The 20,077-nt window shown below is 39.9% G+C and overlaps 1 protein-coding gene across 2 annotated transcripts in view; it reads right to left on the bottom strand.

Moving 5' to 3' along the window:
- Positions 1-20,077, bottom strand: part of RIN3 (Ras and Rab interactor 3) — a 1,126,789-nt gene that overhangs the window by 561,349 nt on the left and 545,363 nt on the right. Inside the window, exon 1 of one of the 2 annotated variants that reach the window (XM_044074651.1) lies at positions 13,035-13,278. The exons of the other annotated variant lie outside the window; for it this stretch is intronic. Within the exon in view, the coding sequence (XP_043930586.1) occupies position 13,035 (1 nt within the window). The 5' untranslated portion in view covers positions 13,036-13,278. Of the gene's footprint in view, positions 1-13,034; positions 13,279-20,077 lie in introns of those variants that run through there. 2 annotated transcript variants of the gene reach the window in all.

Below are 20,077 nucleotides of genomic sequence, written 5' to 3'. Positions count from 1 at the left end.
CTATAAAATGTGGGGTGGGGAATTCTTTTCTCCCTTTGATGACATGCAGTGCTTCTTCCTTATTATTATTAATTTCCACTATTAAGCAGGTGAATTCACTAGAAAAATATCTTAATCACTGCCTCTGATTTCACTAGGAAACTCAAAAATACTCTCATACTTCAAAATACTCTCAAACTGTGCATTTTCATAAATCTGGTTGACACATTAGACAACACTGTACACTCTTCACCTCTACAATGATCCCTCCATTTTACTAATAAGACCACATTTCTATTTACACCTATTTACAAATTGATCTGCTTAGAATTCTGCTTTCCACAACTCATTAACTACCTATCAAGGCTCATTACCACTAATTAACAATTCACTAGTGATGGCTGTTCATCGCCCATTACGCTGTTCACCCTCATTCACCCTGTCATGCATTCAAAGGCCTTTCACAGGCTAGACACATGAACTTTGTTGTTGTGATCAGTTACCTCCTCAAGTCACACTAGTCAAACTTAAAGCTATTAAGCAATGCACTAAACCTTACATACCGAATGTGCTTTTTGTGTGTGTATGGTAGTGTGACAGTACGGTCTATTGTCTAGTGATGGAAGAAATGGAATCTGTTGTGGAATCTGAATATTATGAGGAAGTAACTTAGAAGCTACAGGGATGGTAGCCATGACATTTATTGACCTGTAACTATGGAAGTGCATAAAGTGCTGAGACTAAATGTGGCAGAGGTCTCACATAGTTTGGAAGGCACATTAAAATAGATACAGAATCTCACTGACTGTCTGAAGTGAACACACAGAACACAGGGCATAGTTTCATTAAACGAAGTGGAGTTCTTGCATGATTAACAGGTATCTGCGGATGAAGGCTGTTAACTGACATATTTAAAAAAAGATTCAGGATAAGACAGCTGAGACAGTGAAGTAACTTGAGGAAAAAAAACAATATTTCATCTGAGTATACGACAAGATAAGGGCACGTAAATTAAGACTGTTGGGAGTTATAGAATGTGAAGATTGGAAGGCTCTGCGTCTGATGGGATATGTCAAAAACAAGTTAGCAGGCAGATTGTACTGCATCTGCAAAAGATTCATTAACAATAGCACAGGAAATGCACTCCACCATCAGTGGAGGGTTCAATACCTATCGCTCCTACACACCAACCACAATAGACAAAGACTCTAAATGCAAAGGTGTCTATATTCTTAAAAAAACTTTCCTCCAGAATTGTTAGACAAGATAATAATTTGGAACTCCTCCATGCCCAACTTACCTTAAATCAAACTCTTTATCACATCAGGGCTAACTACGGGATATCCTGTATGTTCCCCTCAGCTCAGACCTCCTACCTAACCAGTATGGAGTCCCTACGTATTAACCCAAACTCCATTATTCTAGAAGACTTCAGATATCCCACCATCAATTGGGAGACTTATATATCCTCAAACATGTATGGCCAGAATATTTGCACTTCATAAATACAAATTTCCAAGTTCAGTTAATCAAAACCCAAGCTGGGGGGAAGGGGGTAAACCCCTGGAACTGGTCCTTACTGATATGGAACAGCTCTAGTCCATGCCTAGTGTAACCTTTTCCCTAGTCAATCTGGACCACAGGTAAGTCACATTCACCTTAAATTTAAAGCGACAAGCACACTCCAATACCTCGGTTTTCAGAAATTATGTGATGTGTAATCTAATAAAACTGAATAATGACCGGAATAAATTTAAATCTCCTTCTGCCATGACAATTGCATTGCTTAAGCAGAATGCTTTACTGCTAAGTTCTTTGCACATGTAAATATAGCATAGATGATTCATCTGTCCCCCTCTGAAATAAATACAATACAAAATTCAAAAATAAATCCCTGTAGTGGAACTCTAATATAAACTGGCCCCATAATAAAAGAAAAAATACTGCATGGAAAAATAAATCTAACTCTCGAGAAGCTAAAATGCTTTTTCTAAACTAAACAAGGAACTTCAAATCCTGATCACATCACCCAAAGACTGATATGATGTAAAAATAGCCACCCAGGTAAAAGATAGCCACAAAATCTTCATTACCTACATTAGAAATCTCAGAAACAATGCCCAGCACAACACAGTGGTAATTGTAAGTAATATCACAATACCCAAGCACAGAGGACATAGATAATCTGGTTGCACACTAATTCAACTCCAACTTAAAACCTCTGTTGTTTCCAATATTCCCATTTCACTTATCCCAATCTACCCCCCTTCTCAGATCTCCCAGGAAAAAGTTCTCAAGGTGCTATCTAAAGCCAAGAACACTACATCTGTTGGGCTGGATAACATACCAGCCTGCCAACTAGGTAGCCTGAAATATGAATTGTCAGATTTCCTACAGATGCTGTTCAACATTAGCCTCCAAAAAGGCTTTGCACCATATGACTGGAGGTGATAAACTGTTATTTCATTGCACATACACTAGGCTACAACAATAGCTTTAGACAATTACAGACCCATAAGCCTGGACAGCCTCATATGTAAGGATATGGAAAGGGTCATTATAGAACTAATAAACAGAGATATAGAAGCCACGCATAAGCACAGCATGCACTAATTTTTACAGCCCTAAAATGGGCAGGGAAGAGCAGGTTAGTGATGCTTAGTGGTGATAATGTGATGGATTAAGGTATCACTTCAGAGAAATCTGCAATAAAGTCCCTCATTAACATAATTGCTGTACTGAAAGGTTTGAATTAGGTTGATATAAAGTGTGGTTCCCATGTTATGGAGTCCAAATTAATACAATCAACTATGGAATCAGGAGTTTACTTCAATAGGACACTGGATTTTGAAATATGCATAAAGAAGTAAGGCAAGACACCTGGTAAGGAATGCCTGTGGTGTACTGAACACCATGGCAGGTGACAGCAACACAGAAATAGTGAAAGTGGTCTGTGTGACAATGGGAACACACCACAATGACACTGCACTGAACACCATGGCAGGTGACAGCAACACAGAAATAGTGAAAGTGGTCTGTGTGACAATGGGAACACACCACAATGACACTGTACTAAACACCATGGTAGGTGACAGCAACACAGAAATAGTGAAAGTGGTCTGTGTGACAATGGGAACACACCACAATGACACCGTACTGAACACCATGGTAGGTGACAGCAACACAGAAACAGTGAAAGTGGTCTGTGTGACAATGGGAACACACCACAATGACACTGTACTGAACACCATGGTAGGTGACAGCAACACAGAAATAGTGAAAGTGGTCTGTGTGACAATAGGAACACACCTCAGTGACACTGCACTGAACACCATGGTAGGTGACAGCAACACAGAAATAGTGAAGGTGGTCTGTGTGACAATGGGAACACACCACAATGACACCGTACTGAACACCATGGTAGGTGACAGCAACACAGAAACAGTGAAAGTGGTCTGTGTGACAATGGGAACACATCACAATGACACTGTACTGAACACCATGGTAGGTGACAGCAACACAGAAATAGTGAAAGTGGTCTGTGTGACAATGGGAACACACCACAATGACACTGCACTGTCAAGTTTGCTGGGGGTGAGGGACACACCAGGAAAAACATACACATAGAGCAGGAAATGCTACAAAGGACACTTGGCCATTATACATAAGATGTGGCATGCAACACAAATTGTTGTGAGGGCAGCCCATGCACAGTATTACAAGTATTCAATAAAGTATTTGTCTGTCAATTTATCTGCCTATCTATCTATCTATCTATCTATCTATCTATCTATCTATCTGCAGTTTGTAGGCCTAGAAAGTGAACAGGTATGCAGTCAAATTCTAAGCCCAAGGGCAAAGGTAAATACATACATGGATTGTAAAAAACATCAAAGCTATTATATTTCAAATCAATTGACATATTATTACAAAAACTGTAAAATCAAACAAAAGTATTACATTTTATTATAAAAGTGATATTAATGTTTTTAGTCATTCATTTATTTGTTTACCATTTGTTATATGCATAGGTGTGCTCGTCCAAGGACTCTGATAAGACAAAACCCAGGCCATTATGGTAGTTCATTACAATGTTTAAATAATGTATATTTACAGTAGTTTCTTATACAAAAAAAGTAATAGAGGTAGTATGTTTTGACAAGATACTTGCATAGATTTTAAACATGAAGCATTAAAAAGAAACATTGAAGTTAAGGATATACAAAGGTTTCTTAACAGCATTCAGCTCAGCATGTGCGTATGTGTGTGAGTGTGTGTGTGTGTGTGTGTGTGTGTGTGTGTGTGTGTGTGTGACTTTTCATATTCACAGTCCAAACCTTGATAAAGTAATGCAATCAATCCTATCAAAGAAAATATAAGCAGCTGATGTAACAAATATGTTTATGCTTACATCAAATACAGTGCAAGAAAAGAAGTGCAGACATTGAGGGAAAAACAAAATCATACTTCAGTACTCAGCAGTATCTTACCACTCCATGATTCAGTACAGTATAAGCAAAAAAAAAAAAAAGATACAGAAATCGGGATTCAACAAAGCCATGTTAGCAACTGGATCAAACTGTGCAGAGTCTAAGATTATTAATGATAGATTTGATTAGAAACACAGTGGAGAAACTCTGAGAAAACATGTACAACTCTTTAAAATAGAAAACAAAAAAATGTTTGACCAAAGACAATGATTTGTAATGCCTTAAAGAATGACATGATAACTTGTCCATAGCTACAGTCTGTATGGGGGGGGGTGTAAATTTCACAGTGTGGACACCGTATAGAATTGGGAGATCCACATACACAGTCATACATGAATGGTAATTGACATGATTAACACACAGGTGTACATAACTTGTCATGGGTCCATGAGAGAGAAATGACTGGAAAGGTTCACTACCCAGGAGATGGCGGTGCTGCTCTAGGTCCTCCACACATATGGCACATGCCTCATTGTCAAAAATAACATGAATAAAGGTTTTGGAGGACAACTTTAGCAGTAAGTGGTAAAGGACATCAGTGTTCTGGGTAGCCATAATAGTTGTCTAAATCTGCTTTGACAAAAGGTAACTGATATGATATTACAAACCAAGGAGCCCTTACAAATGACATGGTCTTCAAAATAGTTTGACCACCATTGCAGAAGTGGCTCACAGAGGTGGATGAGTCCTTGGTGTCCTTGCCTAGGGTGGAGCATGGAGGAGGTGGGGTTGGACCTTCATACCCAGTGGAGGTCTGAATGTGGGATTTGGGCTGGTGGTGACTGCATGAGTACCTGCAGGAGATCCACTGTGTTAATATTAGCTGCTGCATTGTCATATTGCACAGTGCAGTGCAGGTGTGACAGGGCTTATTCAGTAAGAGGTTTATGTGTATCAGTCCTCCAGGCATTCTTGGGCAACAACTGAAACACCCTGCACAACTAGGTATATAGCTGTGCATAGTACATTTACAGACTGTGCTATCCACTAGTATGTGTATCTTTTGAAGGTTTAAAATCTATTTCAGGGCTGACATAGGTGTGCCGTTTTTATGCTTTCCCAGTTTCTACTGGTTGAGGGTCCAATGCAATGGGACAGCACATGCCTGATGTCAACATGTCACCTGTGGCTAACATTGTTGGCAATATGCATGTAGAAATGGCACAGTTTAATGATATAGTAGCATTTTTTTAAAATTAACATTGGAGGCTCAGACGCATTTCACATATATGTGGAGCCTATGCAGGGGCACACAAACTCCAGCCTCACCAGTATTCACTGCACATTCTGTAACTCTGAGCCCCACCAAAGCTATACAGAAATCCTAGATAGCATATGTGAATTGCACTGCCTCTGATGTGCACATGCACCCTAAGGGAACAGATGTGATGGTCTGTGCCACCACTATGACTGCACGTCTGTCCCTGACCTGGGTGAAAAAACATGCATTAATCAGGGAATGTGTAGGTTAGTGATTCAATCACAGATGACTGATTTCACACCACAATGGAGATGGTGAGTGCACTGACTGGGCTTATGAGACAATGTGTAGGATGCAGATGGCCTGTAGGATGAAGTCCAGTGCCTGCACAGTGACAAAAACATTGCAACATGGAAAACATGTAGCTGCTCAGGCCAGTGGTGGTAACATTGCATCCACTTGGGCATCCATGAGGTGAATGGTAACCATCCTCTGGTCTGCCTCTGTAAATTCTGTCAACCATGTCCATGGAATGGTCCAGAAGTGGAGAGGCCAGGCATACCCAGAAGATACATTGCATTTCTATCTATTATGGGCACAACACCTGGCAGTGACCAGTTTCATGTCCACGGCCACTGATGCACCACAGGCTTCACCAGTGGGATGTGTCACCATGATGCATGTTCTCACTCATGTAGCACCATGTTGTCAATACCCCTTGTTTACAGATGGAACACTGTGCCTGCTGTAGTCCATCATATGGGTCATGAAGGCCATTTTGTCTGTTGTTTTCAGACATAGGATACATCATCAAGGTGAATGTGCATTTTCCTAGAATTCTACATCCTCCCGGCTACAGACTGCATTAAGCCTTGAGACAACATATCACCACAATGCACACCACCAATGTCTGTGACTCTGCAGCTCCATCCCACCACTGGAGGACATGATCTTTGACTCCCAACATACTGCCAGACTGTGTGGCTATAACATCCACCTTCCTTGACCCTGGCCCATATAATAGTGTTGCTTTAAACTGTTACTGTGACCCCCCCCCCACCCTTGCAAATGATGACGCATGGGCTTTGTCCTCCAACTAACCTGTTTATATAGAATAATATCTTATACACAGTGTGGTCAGTCCATGCACTGTCTTGTACAACTTGGGTTTAGTACTGCATGAAGCATTTTATTCTTTGTTGTCTGCATCATGGTCTATAGTCGAGAACTTGACATCTGTTCTTTGTCAGTGCAGAGATGTATTTTGTCTACCTGCACCTCACATGGGGGCCCACCACTGCCTTTCTGTTCTCAGACTTGCACCCTGCTCCTTGTAACTAGCTTCAACAGGTATGGTGGGCCACAATAGGATGCTTCCTGTTGCAACAGCTGTCTTTGCACAGCAATGTTACGTAACATGAAGCAAGCAAACTATGAATATTTGGCTGCATCTACCAGATGCATTAGGACAGCTGAAGCATCTGTTAAGTTTGCCAAAATCCTATCCACCATGTTCAGTTTGTCTCTATCTGGAGTATTAGGTGTCAGCTCTGCTATGGTCTGGTAGGTGTAGATTTGGTCATCATCCATAGTTCCAATATATAACTAGGATCTCCTGTAACACACACAGGGATGATAACATTATATGATGTCTGTGATCTAATTGCATGGTAACTGTGTACACTAGCCTCTCTACCCACCTACAGGAATACCTACCAAGCAGATGACCTAATGGGAGAATTCACCTAGCAGAAAGTATTGACAGAGGTTAGATACATGCCAGATATGAGAATCATGGCAGTTAACACAGTGGTATATGAAAGCTTATAGCTAATATATACAGCATTGCAAAATGCCTGGTTGTTGAGGGAGTCAAAGCTTTTCCTATTCAATTATCTGACAAAGTGGTGGGTGGTATAGTGGTTCAGGTATTTACCTCACAGACACAATATACAGGGTTTGATTATTAGCTTTGGAGAAAATTGGCTAAGCTGAAAATAACCCAGAAGGGGAGCTAGCTTAGTACTAACCTATGACCACCCTGTCGACCATCTAGGGTCTTGATGGCAATGTGTATGCAATCGATAGCTCTGAGGTTCTCAGAGAAATAGGTAATGTCTGCATGCTGGTAGTTCTTTCTTCTGCAGTCCTTGGGTGCCACACAATCTTTTGCACACTGCACAGCATAATGATGAGGAACTTGTGTAGGATACAAATGGTTGATGCCTGCAGGATTCCTATAATGCCACCAGTAGGCTACTGAAAGTTACCTGTAGGGAAGATGATTAAAGCTACAAATACGATAGTGTCCAATGGGATGGGTCATCTATTCATCCTCCTTGACTCTCTATTTAGATGACAAAATTCAACAAATGTCTGTATGGTATTCCATCCACATGGAAGCAGTCCAAAATCTGATGATTATCAGTGAGAGTATCATCTGCACTGGTGCAGAGGGCCAACATGTGCAACATTGTGGTTAGTGGCTCCAAGACTGGCCACTAATACCTGTTGTTCTGATAAAGCTTTTGCTATCACAAGCAGTATAGCGTCCTGTAAACCAGTAGTAAACCAGAATAAGTGAAAGCATGGTGAGGCATGTCTGTTTTATATGTCTCTGAATCATTCCACCATTTTTGATGGTATCAGTTGAATGTTCATTTCCCTCAGTTTTAGATGGAACCTCACTTCCACATCATTATGTGGCCCTTCGCATATACTGGACATTGAGGAATTTTTACCCTAAAGTGGCCATGCTGCTTGTGTCTCTGAATTACCTTCTCTCTCTTCACTGTTACATTTCACACTGTCTTCTGTAGTGCAATGCACTATCTGTTTATAAATACTCTAAATATTCACCAAGGCGGTTTCTTGTAATTACTTTTTTTGTCTTTGTTGTTGCTAGTTTAAAAATAATGCAGTCATTCAGTAAATGGAGTTAGTACATGTTCATTATATTTTTTGCTGTAGTAAAGATATTTACAGTTTATATTATTAAACTTGGTGTTCATTTAAAAGCGCAATAATATTTTCACTAAGAACTAAGATTATTTATAAGATTCTTTTTCATTTCCAGATTTTTTTCCCTATAAACTGAAGGAGATTATCTAGCTGTGTAAATATGGTATTTATATTAATCATGTAAGCAAACTATGTATCTGCTAAATAAGATTATGTGATTTTTGAAGTATTAACAAGACAGTATAAAATTTGCAAGCAATTTGATAAGAGAATAATTTTGGCAAAAACCTAGTATGACATTAGAATGTGGCGAAATATAAATGTTCTGCTCATCTCTGGGTTATTTGTTTTTAAAATATAAGAGTTAAAAATTTCATTAGGATGTATGGCTTGACTTCTAAAGATCCTCATGCATCAATAGCCTATTATGTACATATGAACCATTGGACCTAAGAAAAGCTAATTCTAATAGTGAAAACAAACAGTAATTGGTGGTCACTAATAGGTGTAACAGAGCAGAGGAGGTCTTGCAGTCAGTGCAGATAAGTAAGATTATGAGCTGTTAAAACAGGTGGCTTGTTCCAATGTAGTTATTTTTTATTCCTGTTAACAAGCTGCTTCTTGTGGTGCAAGGTTTGATTCCCTAAGCTTTCTTTTGCCTACTTTACTTTCAGCAAGTCACTTAACTTGTCAGTGCTTTGAAGTAATTAAGAATTTGTACTAGGCCCTTTAACGGTGTTCTGGATTAAATGCCAAAAACTATACAGAAATTAAAAACTTCCCTATACAGTATAATCCATCTAAATAAACAAATGGATAGTTTAATTACAATACAGGATGGTTTATTTATTTTCCCCTGTTAAAAAAACAATGGAAAAGAGTATATATATATATATATATATATATATATATATATATATATATACATATATATATATATATATATATATATATATATATATATATATATATATATATATATATATATATATATATTGGTGAAGTTCCAAAATAAATGTGTATGGGATTTTTAACACTAAAGTCTGGTATGAAAAAATGATAATGTAAACTGCATTTAATAATAAAATAATGTGTAGAACAAAAGCTGGATGATGAAATTAAGGAATACATTTAGGCAGGAAAGATTTGCAACAGGTATTATTTGTCTATTATGATATTAGTATAAGGTATAGATCACTAATGGGAAAGTAGGTCTGTGTATTATATTGAGAACTTACTTGTTTATTTTTTGTATTAACATCCTTTTTTATTTTATTCTTGGGGCACAGCAGTGTATTTTGAAGAAAGGTTATATGTAGAGAGAGAGCGAGAGACTGATGTGTGGCATGACAGGAGTTAACCCCTCGTGGTACTTCTGCTTTATCGACAAGAAACAAAGTTGGAGATCAACAAGCTGAGTGAGTTGGATGATTAATCTGTGATGTTCAACTTCAATATCTCCTGTTGGTTATTCTGACGGGAGGATGAAGGGAAGAAAAGACTTAGCTGAATCTAGGGGTATAAGCCCATGGCTCAGTTCTTGACCCTCTTCTATTTTATATATTTATAGAAAACTCCACTCAGCTACCAAACAAGCTACCATCATGTAATATGTCAATGCCTCCATCTTCCTCTCACTGCATTAAGTCTTACAAAACTCCATCTTTTACCCTGTCAAATCCTGCTTAACCAAAGCAAACTTGCTCTTAAAACTTAAGAAAAGCAAATTAATGTTATTCACACCCAAACAATTCTCTGCCTGACACACACACACACACACACACACACACACACACACACACACACACACACACACACACACACACACTTAATATTACATCAACCAATAACACTACCATAGAAAAGGTAAGCCACGCCAGACATCTAGGTGTAAATGTATACAAAAATCTGAAAGCTGCTCAAAACATACAAGAGAAATGAGAAAGTGGACCTTGTCTACTGGTCCAACCCATATCTGTCTGATACAACAAGGAGAACTACTACCCAGCCCTACCTCCTTCCCAGTCTTCTATATGCATCATCTATATTTTCAAACTTGCAAACCACACAGCAAACAAAGTTAAAGGCATGCTACAACAATGAAGCAAAATTTGCAACAAATTTATCATTTAGGACTCACCGCTGTCTTGCCTTAGAAAACACCTATGGTGGTTAGGAGTACCACAACACTTAATTTACATCCAGCTAGTCACAGTCCATAATTGCATCTACAAACCAGATAATTAACCCACCTCAAAAACATCCTTCAGCAGTATTCACCATGCAGAGAGCTATACTCATGAGAAAAACTTCTTCTGGCCACCCCAAAGTCATACAGTCCTGCAGGAGATGCTTTCTATTCCACTCAAATCACCAAATTTTTGAACAAGTTACCACATCCACTAAAAATAGACAAATTAAAAGGCTTCCAATTCAAATTAAAACAACACCTGACTGACTCCAGACTGTACTCATGTACCTCACCAGGATAATGTGGAACCTTCAAGCCCCTACCATGTCTATAAGACACCTGGCTTATAGACATCTTAAGTACAAACTATAAGCTGCTTGCAAAGCTGTACTATTTCACCTCCATTTCTCCACAAATGTATCCATTCTTCTTCCATTTTCCCTAAATCACCTATTTTCTTTCTCATCTCTCCTCACCACCTCTTCCCACTTTTCCACTATTTCCACCTATTACCCCCAATTCTACTTCCTTTTCTTCCAACTGTAAGAACATGCTACAGTATTTTAATGTTGGATAAACTAAATACTGCTGTCACGGATGTTTATATTAATATCACATCTCCGCAGGATTCTATGTATTTGAACATTACTCTGTGTTATTTCTATTTTTTTGTTGTTATTGAAAAAAATCTTTATTAAAACATATATAGAATATCTCTATTCCTAATGTAGTCTTTCATTCGAACTCTGTCTATTAGACAATTATATTGTCTCTGTTTTTATTGTGCTGTTTTCCTTAGACCTCTGTATGTTATGCATATTTATTATCATTGTTTGGATCTGCCTCCTAAGGAATCTGTTGAAAATGGTCTTTTCTTGTCCAGGCAGACTATTCCAGTCAACAAGAATAAATACATAAATAATACAGCCAGGGAATACAGTAACATAGATAAAGTGGCACTGGAGGGCTAAAGAAGTTGTGATACTTGTGCAAAGAATGTTTTGTCTCAAATATGATACTGCCCTGGAGGTAAGTCCTCAACTGCTGTGTGAATAATATAACCAGATAAAGATGGTACTATGCAGAATAAGATATTTTTTTTCTGAAGGAAGGGCAAGCCAGGGGAGGTATCGATACTGTTTCATTGTAACATTCAGAATTTTTTAACTAAAAGTGAATGCTGTTGCAAAAATATATCAGTATACAGTATATGCAAATGGCCGCATAATGGTAATGAATTTCCTTTTAAAAATGAGGGAACTAAACATGCAAATGATACCATCAAGGAGAGTTAAACGACTGTAAGCATGTTGTGATCGATCTGGGATTTTTTAACTAAAAGTGAATGCTGTTATAATCAAGAAAGCTTCATTTACTACAAAGAGTTATGATGGGGTTTCTCTAATCATAACCACTATATTGTGTGCTCTTAAAATTAATTTTAAGAGCGACTTGACATGATTTGATTGAATCCAATGTTCAGGTCAACTTTTTGACATCCGTTTCTCAAACACGTAATAAATAGGTGATGATGAGAGACATAAACACGGTCAGTAATATAACGAATGGCAAGGGCTTGTCATGCAAGAACATTTAAACAACTTGTTTGTTAATGCTACTTAGCTTTGTTACAAAACTTGCTGTACTGATTCGGTGATGAAAGCAGCTTAAAGGCAAACAATGCCCTAACATTTACCATTCCTTAATTGTTCTGCCTTTCCGTCCCTATTTTTGATTGTACTGTTGAAAAACAGCAATTAACAGTTTACGTTAAGCATTTCAAATTGCTTTTAGCAGGGATCAGTAGTGTATTGCAAACCTTACCACTTTTTCCAGAGAGTCTCACAGTCCACCAAAGCTAGCTGCTGTTACCTCAAAGCAAACGTCATGATGGATAATTATAGAAAGTATGTTTTATGAAAAACGCAGGTAACACTATTACAATATAAAAACAAAATCCTATGCAAACAAATAAATAAACAGAACAAAGGAAAAAAAATGAAAGTTAAAACTATCTAACTTTAAGCAAAAAAATGCAACTAAAGCACAAGTGCACTAAAGGCTGACCATAAACATCACACCCATCAGAGAGAGCAATGGTAAGGAATGAAAGGAAAGGTAAAGACACTATTTGTGTTACCTACCTTCCTGGTACCAGCTGGTGCTAACTGGTTCTGTTTTACAGTTTGTATGATCTGTCTTTGTTACTTACTGTATCATCTGTCTCCACTTAGTGTATTATCCATTTTGACAACTGTAACTGGTTCTTACTGGTCCAAACTGGTCCATTTAGTTTTTTTCTTTCTTGTAGCACCGTACTGCAGTTACTCTCATCTTTCCCTACTTCACTTGTTTAAACACTATAGCATTTCATTATGTTTGCTGTATTACTCTATTTTTCCCCCTTTTACATATTAGCTGTCTTCCTGCGCTGTTCCCCACAACAGTACATAACAGTGCACTCTTTTCTAAGTCTGTTTTACTTTGTGTTTTTCTACATTAATATATGACAGCAGACTCTGCTCTAAGTCTGTTTGCTTACTGTGTTTTTCCACATAAATATATCAGATAGTACTCTGTGTTCTAAGTCTGTTTACTTACAGCATTAGTATAGTGCACTGTGAGTCTTACATGTGCTAAATTCTTAACTCTTATTTACTTTGGTATTAGCATAAGGCACTATGTGTGTCTTTAGCTTGCTATAGCTGGGAAACTGCATACTGTATTATATTAAGTGTTTAATTTACTGTCCTTCTAAACTCCAGGCCAGCAGTACTACTGTATCCGTATCCTGAATCCTGAACAGTGAATCTCTATTCCTGTATTGTTTATTTGCATTACTGTACTGTATTGTGTTCTGTAAGCTTGCTTTATTGTGCACTCTCATCTACATTATTATATAAGCCTGCCTTAACTGGGGCATCCATGCTAGCATTATAAAACTGTTATCTAAATCATTCCCCATCAGTATTACTTTTATTTTGTATTTTTCATTTGTATTTTATGTATTGTGTTTTCCAGTCCTGTCTGTTTGTGAAACCAGTGTCTGCACTGTTGGGTCTCTGTGGTATTCAGTACTTTCTATTTTAAGGCTAAATCACTTCTGGCATCTGTACAATTACTTCCTATCTGCATTAATATACTTATAGTGTATTGTTTTCTGAGCACCATTCCTTGTGATACCAGTACCTGAATTGGTGGCTGTTCTGCTGTGGTGTGCAGTACTGTGTGCACGTGGCATCTATACCTTCATTGTGTTCTTTTGTGCATTAATATTCTCTATTTTGTTGATTTTAAGCAAGATTTTGTGGCACCTGTTGTAGCATTGTTAATCTGTACTGATATGCAATATTGTGTATTTAACACTAAACAAGTTAGGCCTTCAGTCTCAGCACTGATGTTCTTCATGTTTCACTGTTGCAGTCATTACATTTGGGTAATCTGCTGGCAGGTTGCACTCAGTCAGCTTGATTAACAAAGTCTTGGGTCCTGTGTCGGTTGCTGTCCCTTCTTCCATTACGTCAGGTCATCAGGGGTATAAAACATGCAGCCGATGCCATTACATCAGTCTTTCTTGCCATGCGGTGCCAGAAGCAGTTTGCAAGTGCCAGTCGGCTGACCCTTGAAATTTTCATTTTCGAGTTTCAGAACCGAAGTCTTTAACTAAAAGCTAAGTACCCCATTGGGGAAACTTTTTCTTGCTTCTTACCGATGTCAGTAAAAATTAATAATTGCAATACTTGTGGGAAGAAAATACCTCATAAGGATTTTCATTTGTATTGTATTCCTTGCCTAGGCCCTGATCATAACGTACCTTGCTGTCGGTTTTGTGCTAGATTTAATCAACGCACTATTAAACGTTGGTATATTTTTGCTTCTAAATATTTTGGATCACAATTTAACTATCCAGAAATGACGTCAGCTAGCAATCTGACTACCAGAATACCTAAAAAATGCAAAGAAAAAGACAGAGACAAACTGTCGAGGTCCAAAACTGACGATGATGCTTCTCCTAAGCCAGTCGCTAGTTTGCCGGCACTCAGTGAGGTGCTTTCGCAGCCCCTGATACTCGCTACTTTTGATTCGCAGGCCTCTACTGAGACCCATTCAGAATCCGGTATGCCGCGAGATGCCTTAAATATTGAACCCGCAGATGTCTCTACCTTAGATGGTTCTGGAGCCACTGTGCAGGCACCGGCTTCTGAGGGTGTTTTCAGGCCTAAAGATTTCTATATTAAACCGACGCCATCTTCAAAACTAAGGCCAAAATCTATTCCTATTTCTAAAATACCAATGCTTGGGCCATGTGTACAGGCCCCAATGCCTAAAAAATAAATGATCAAAATGGTTGAAGATTTAATTACCTTGATCAGGGGTTGCCAACCCCCTCCTGCTAAGAGGCCTAGGCAAGGCAATGACTATGAATCTTCAGATCAGGATTCTGTTTCTTCTGATTCTTCTACTGAACAGGATTTATCTATACCTACTTATGAGGACTCTGATGCAGAAGATTCCATCCCTTCTCCCCCTGAGGATTTCTCTTTTGGAGAAACTTTACATACCTTAAGGGAACATTTCCACTGGGAAAGTCAGGATTTCTCTGACTCTAAAAAGAGACTTAGAGATTTTCTTCTTCTTCCTCAGCATAGGCCTTTGGCTATACCTCCTGTTCTGGACATTTTTGATGATGTTTTTTCAGAATCCAGTATGACTCCTGATTCTCTGCCTCAGGCTCCTAGTAAGCCAGACATATACTGCAGGGTTCCTGACTCCCACAAATTCCTTTTCAAAAACCCTACTGCTGATCCTGAAAACATTTCTCAGGGTCCCAAGGGTGTTAAGGCCTCTACTGCTAAAAATCCTACCCCTTCTGATAGAGATTCCAGGACGCTGGATAGATGGGGTAAGAAGGTTGACATGTCTGCAACCTTGGCAATCAGGTCTTTAAACTGTCAATTTCATATGCTTAAATATCAACAGTATGTCATAGGACTACTTAAACAGAAAATGATGTTGATCTCTGACTGTGTGGAAAACAAAGAGTTACAGGATTTATTACATTCAGCTGAACAAGTTGGAAAACATACTTTGCAATGTGGTTTTGATTCTTTGGAGGCCTCTTGCAGGGCTGCTGTAACTTGGTCTGTGATAAGAAGGCATGCTTGGCTCAAAGAGCAAAATCTGCCTGACCATGTTAAAGCAAAATTGTTGGATGCTCCTTTACAACAGGACAGTCTCTTTGGTAATAAGGCTGAAGAAGTTTTTAAAAAGATGGAAGATAAAGCTAAATATATGCAAACTGTGAAAGATTTCTTACAAGTGCAACCTCCCAAATTTAGTAGGCACTGGCCTACTAAGAACTGGTCCTTTCCAGTTCCCTCGAGAGCCACTCAAGTCAAATCTAGACATTCCAAAGGCTCTAGGTTTCAGTCAAAAGGAACTTTTAGAACAAAACAATGGGGTGCCTCCACCTCCAAATCTGGAAGCAACAAGGGACCTCCCTATGGTAAACAGTCTCAATGACTTTCCTCTACAATCACCAAGCACTTATCTTTTAGCTGCCCCTTTGGGGAGAAAACTGTCACTTCATGCACAAAACTGGCAATTGATTACCCAGGACAAATGGGTTTTAAATATAGTATCCCAGGAATACAGATTTAATTTCCACACGTTGCCAATCCCAAATGGATGGCCAGATCTGCCCCTAAATCAGTGGGCAGAGGCCCAGAAACAAGTTCTGTCCCTCATGAATATGGGGGCTATTCAACCAGTACCAGAAGAGGAAAAGGGACAAGGTTTCTATTCAAGACTTTTCATGGTACCCAGAAAAGACAAATCCTGGTGTCCAATTCTGGACTTATCCACTCTAAATACATTTCTGGACATTCCAAAATTCAAGATGCTGACTCTTCAACAGTTACTACCTATGCTAGGCAAAGATGCCTGTTTGGTAATTCTAGACTTAAAAGAGGCTTACCTGCATATCCCAATCAGGGAATCTTGCAGAAGATACCTCCGCTTCAAAGCAGATTACTTGCATTACCAGTTCTCTGCACTGTCCTTTGGCTTATCTATTGCACCCAGGGTCTTCACAAAGTGACTGGCTCCAGTAATTGCATTTTGCAGGCAATGAAATATTCAAATATACCCATACCTGGACGATTGCCTAATTCAGGCAGAAAGCAAGGACATTCTTCTAAAGCATCTGGCATTTGTAAAAAGGGTTCTAACTTGTCTAGGGTACACCATAAATGAAAAGAAATCACAACTGGTACCCTCTCAAAAAATTACATTCCTGGGTGCAAGCTTGAATACAGCTGCCCAGATGACTTACCTTACGCCAGAAAAACAAATTCAGTTGGTGACTTACTTCAAACATGTGGCCACAAAAACCCTGCTATCTGCAAGGCAAATTCTGCAGGCCTTGGGGGTTCATGGCCTCCTGCATTCTTCTAATTCCTTATGCAAGGCTACATATGAGGAAACTTCAGTGGTACTTAAAATGTTTATGGAGTCAACATTATCACAAAAAAGTTTGCCTGGAAACAATGATTACTATTATATCTTGCCTGCAACTAGAGTTCCTATGGTGGGCCGAAGCCTGCCACCAAAACAAGGGACTGTCATTCACCCCACTCCCTGCCACCCAAACACTAACTACAGACACATCAGACTATGCTTGGGGGGGGGATCATCTGGCAGGAAAGTGCATTCAGGGCAAATGGAGCCCAAATCAAATGCACCTACATATCAATCCGAAAGAGATGCTAGCTGTACATAATGCTCTGACAGCCTTCAAGGATTACCTTCATCTAGGACAACTAATGATAAAGACAGACAACACCACAGATGTCCTTCAAGGATGCATCTGCAGTCCTAACATATGGGTTGTCCTGCCTCAGGCAGCCCTTTGGTCGGCCGGATTCCAAAGTCTGGGTCTGGCCTCGGCTGATGTCGCACTTCACCCGACGTCATAGCTGCTGTTTATTGGGTATAAAGGCATCAGCCGACGCCATTTTCCTCAGTCTTTCTTGCCGCGTGGTGCCCGAAGCAGAAGCTGTTCGCAAGTGCCGGTCGGTCAGATCCAGAGATTTCTACTACCGAAGACTTCTAAAAGCTAAGTACCCCATTGGGGACTCTTTCTTGCCTCAGCCGATGTCAGAAAAAGTAAATAATTGTTTAACTTGTGGGAAACAAATACCTCATAAGGATTTCCACTCTTACTGCCTTCCTTGCTTAGGCCCAGACCACGACGTATCAGCTTGTCTAGCCTGTGCTTCCTTCAACCGATGGACACTTAGACGTCGGTCGGAGTTTGCAGAGGAGTTTTTTGGTCCCGCTTTTGCTTACAAAATGCCGTCGGAGACTCCGACTTCACATTTAGCTAAAAAGCGTAAGGAAAAGGACCGACACTCGCGGTCTGCGGTTTCTGCCAAAACCACGGTTAAGCCAACCGCGAGTGTCTCAGTTTCGGCTGAAACCGAGTCCTCGGTTCTTCCTTCGGCCGAAAGCATACCTCCGACAGCCGAGGCCTCACACAGCATGGCTGAATCTGCTACTGAAATTTCTCCTGCTGTAGCAGGCACCCAGGATTTATCAGATACTATTCCTTTAGACATATCTACTCCTGCACGTGGAGCTGCTAGGCCACCTGCATCTATGTCTATCAAGGCTTTCTCTAGGGCTAAAGCAGCTAAAACTTCTAAGGCCTTGCCTGCTAAAACCCCCTCACACAGGCCTACCTCTAGTTCCCAAATGCTCAGCCTGGCTGAGGATCTCATTTCTTTGATCAGGGGATCCCAACCTCACCCAGACAGGGCCTCTCAACCCCCTCCAGAGAAGAGGCCTAGAGCAGAGCCCCCAGATCCAGTTTCTACACACTATTCCTCGGATGATTCAGAAAACTCAAATCCTCCAGAAGGCCCTTATTCTCCATATGAGGATTCTGATGCAGAAGACTCCATTCCTTCTGCCTCTCCTCCTGAGGAATTTTCTTTTGGGGAAACCTTACATGCTATGAGAGAGCAATTTCAATGGCAGTGCCAGGATTTTTCAGATTCAAGGAAAAGGCTAAGGACCTTTTTACATTTACCACAGCATAGGCCTTTAGCCATTCCTCCAGTACTAACAGTTGTGGATGATGCATTTAATGATGCCTGTACTGCCCCTGACTCTCTTCCTCCGGCCCCTGCTAAGCCCGACAGATATTATAGGGTCCCGGACACTCACTATCACTTGTATAAGGCTCCTATTGCAGATCCTGAAACCATTTCACAGGGCCCCAAAGCTGTAGCAGCTGCCTCTGCCAAAAACCCCCTCCCTCTGAAAGAGAATCTAGAGCATTAGAGAGATGGGGGTAAAAAAGTTTATACTTCTGCTACTCTTTCGGCTAGGGCCTTAAACTGTCAATTCCACATGATTCAGTATCAGGAATTTTTGTTAGACCAGCTAAATAAAAAAACTGTCCTCTCCTGAACCTATAGACCGTAAGTCCCTTCAGGATTTGGTACATAACACTCAGCAGGTCAGTAATCATTCCTTAAAATGCGGCTATTATGCACTGGAGGCTTCCTTTAGATCAGCTATGACTGGAACAGTGATCAGAAGGCATGCATGGTTAAAAGAGCAATCCTTACCAGACCATGTAAAGTCAAAGCTCCTAGATGCTCCCATGGAGAAACAAAGTTTGTTTGGATCCCCTGCACAGCAAGTGCTAAAGAAGGTGGAAGAAAAAGCAAAATTTGTCCAAACAGTCAAGGATTTCTTACAGGTCCAGCCTCCGAGGTTTAGTAGAAATTGGCCTTCGAAGAATTGGTCCTTTCCAGACACCTCCAGAGCACAGAGAGGCAGAAATAGGCGCCCAAGAGGCAGAGGTCAATCCAGAGGTGCCTACAGGGGACGTCAGTGGCAGCCTAACAACCAGAGAAGTACTGCCACAGATCCAGCTACTACCACTTCCACAGGACAGACACAATGACTTGACTCTGATACCGCCTACCAGGGAACAACTGGAAGCACCCTTAGGCAGAAAGCTAGCCTTATTTTCCATAAACTGGCATTACATTACAGGAGACAAATGGATTTTACAGACAATAGACAAAGGCTACAGGTTTCACTTCCACACTCTACCAAAAAAGAGAGGAATGCCAAACCTACCACCAAACCAAAAAACAAACGCTCTAGGACAAATCAACCACTTACTAAGGATGAGAGCTATAGAAAAGGTACCGCCTATGGAACAAGGACAAGGATTTT

The sequence above is a fragment of the Protopterus annectens genome, chromosome 6.part0 (assembly GCF_019279795.1).
Source record: "Protopterus annectens isolate FY-2018-M chromosome 6.part0, PAN1.0, whole genome shotgun sequence".
Classification (NCBI taxonomy): Eukaryota; Metazoa; Chordata; order Ceratodontiformes; family Protopteridae; genus Protopterus; species Protopterus annectens.
Note: the sequence above shows the minus strand (reverse complement) of the source record. Positions and strands in the feature narration are given on the sequence as shown.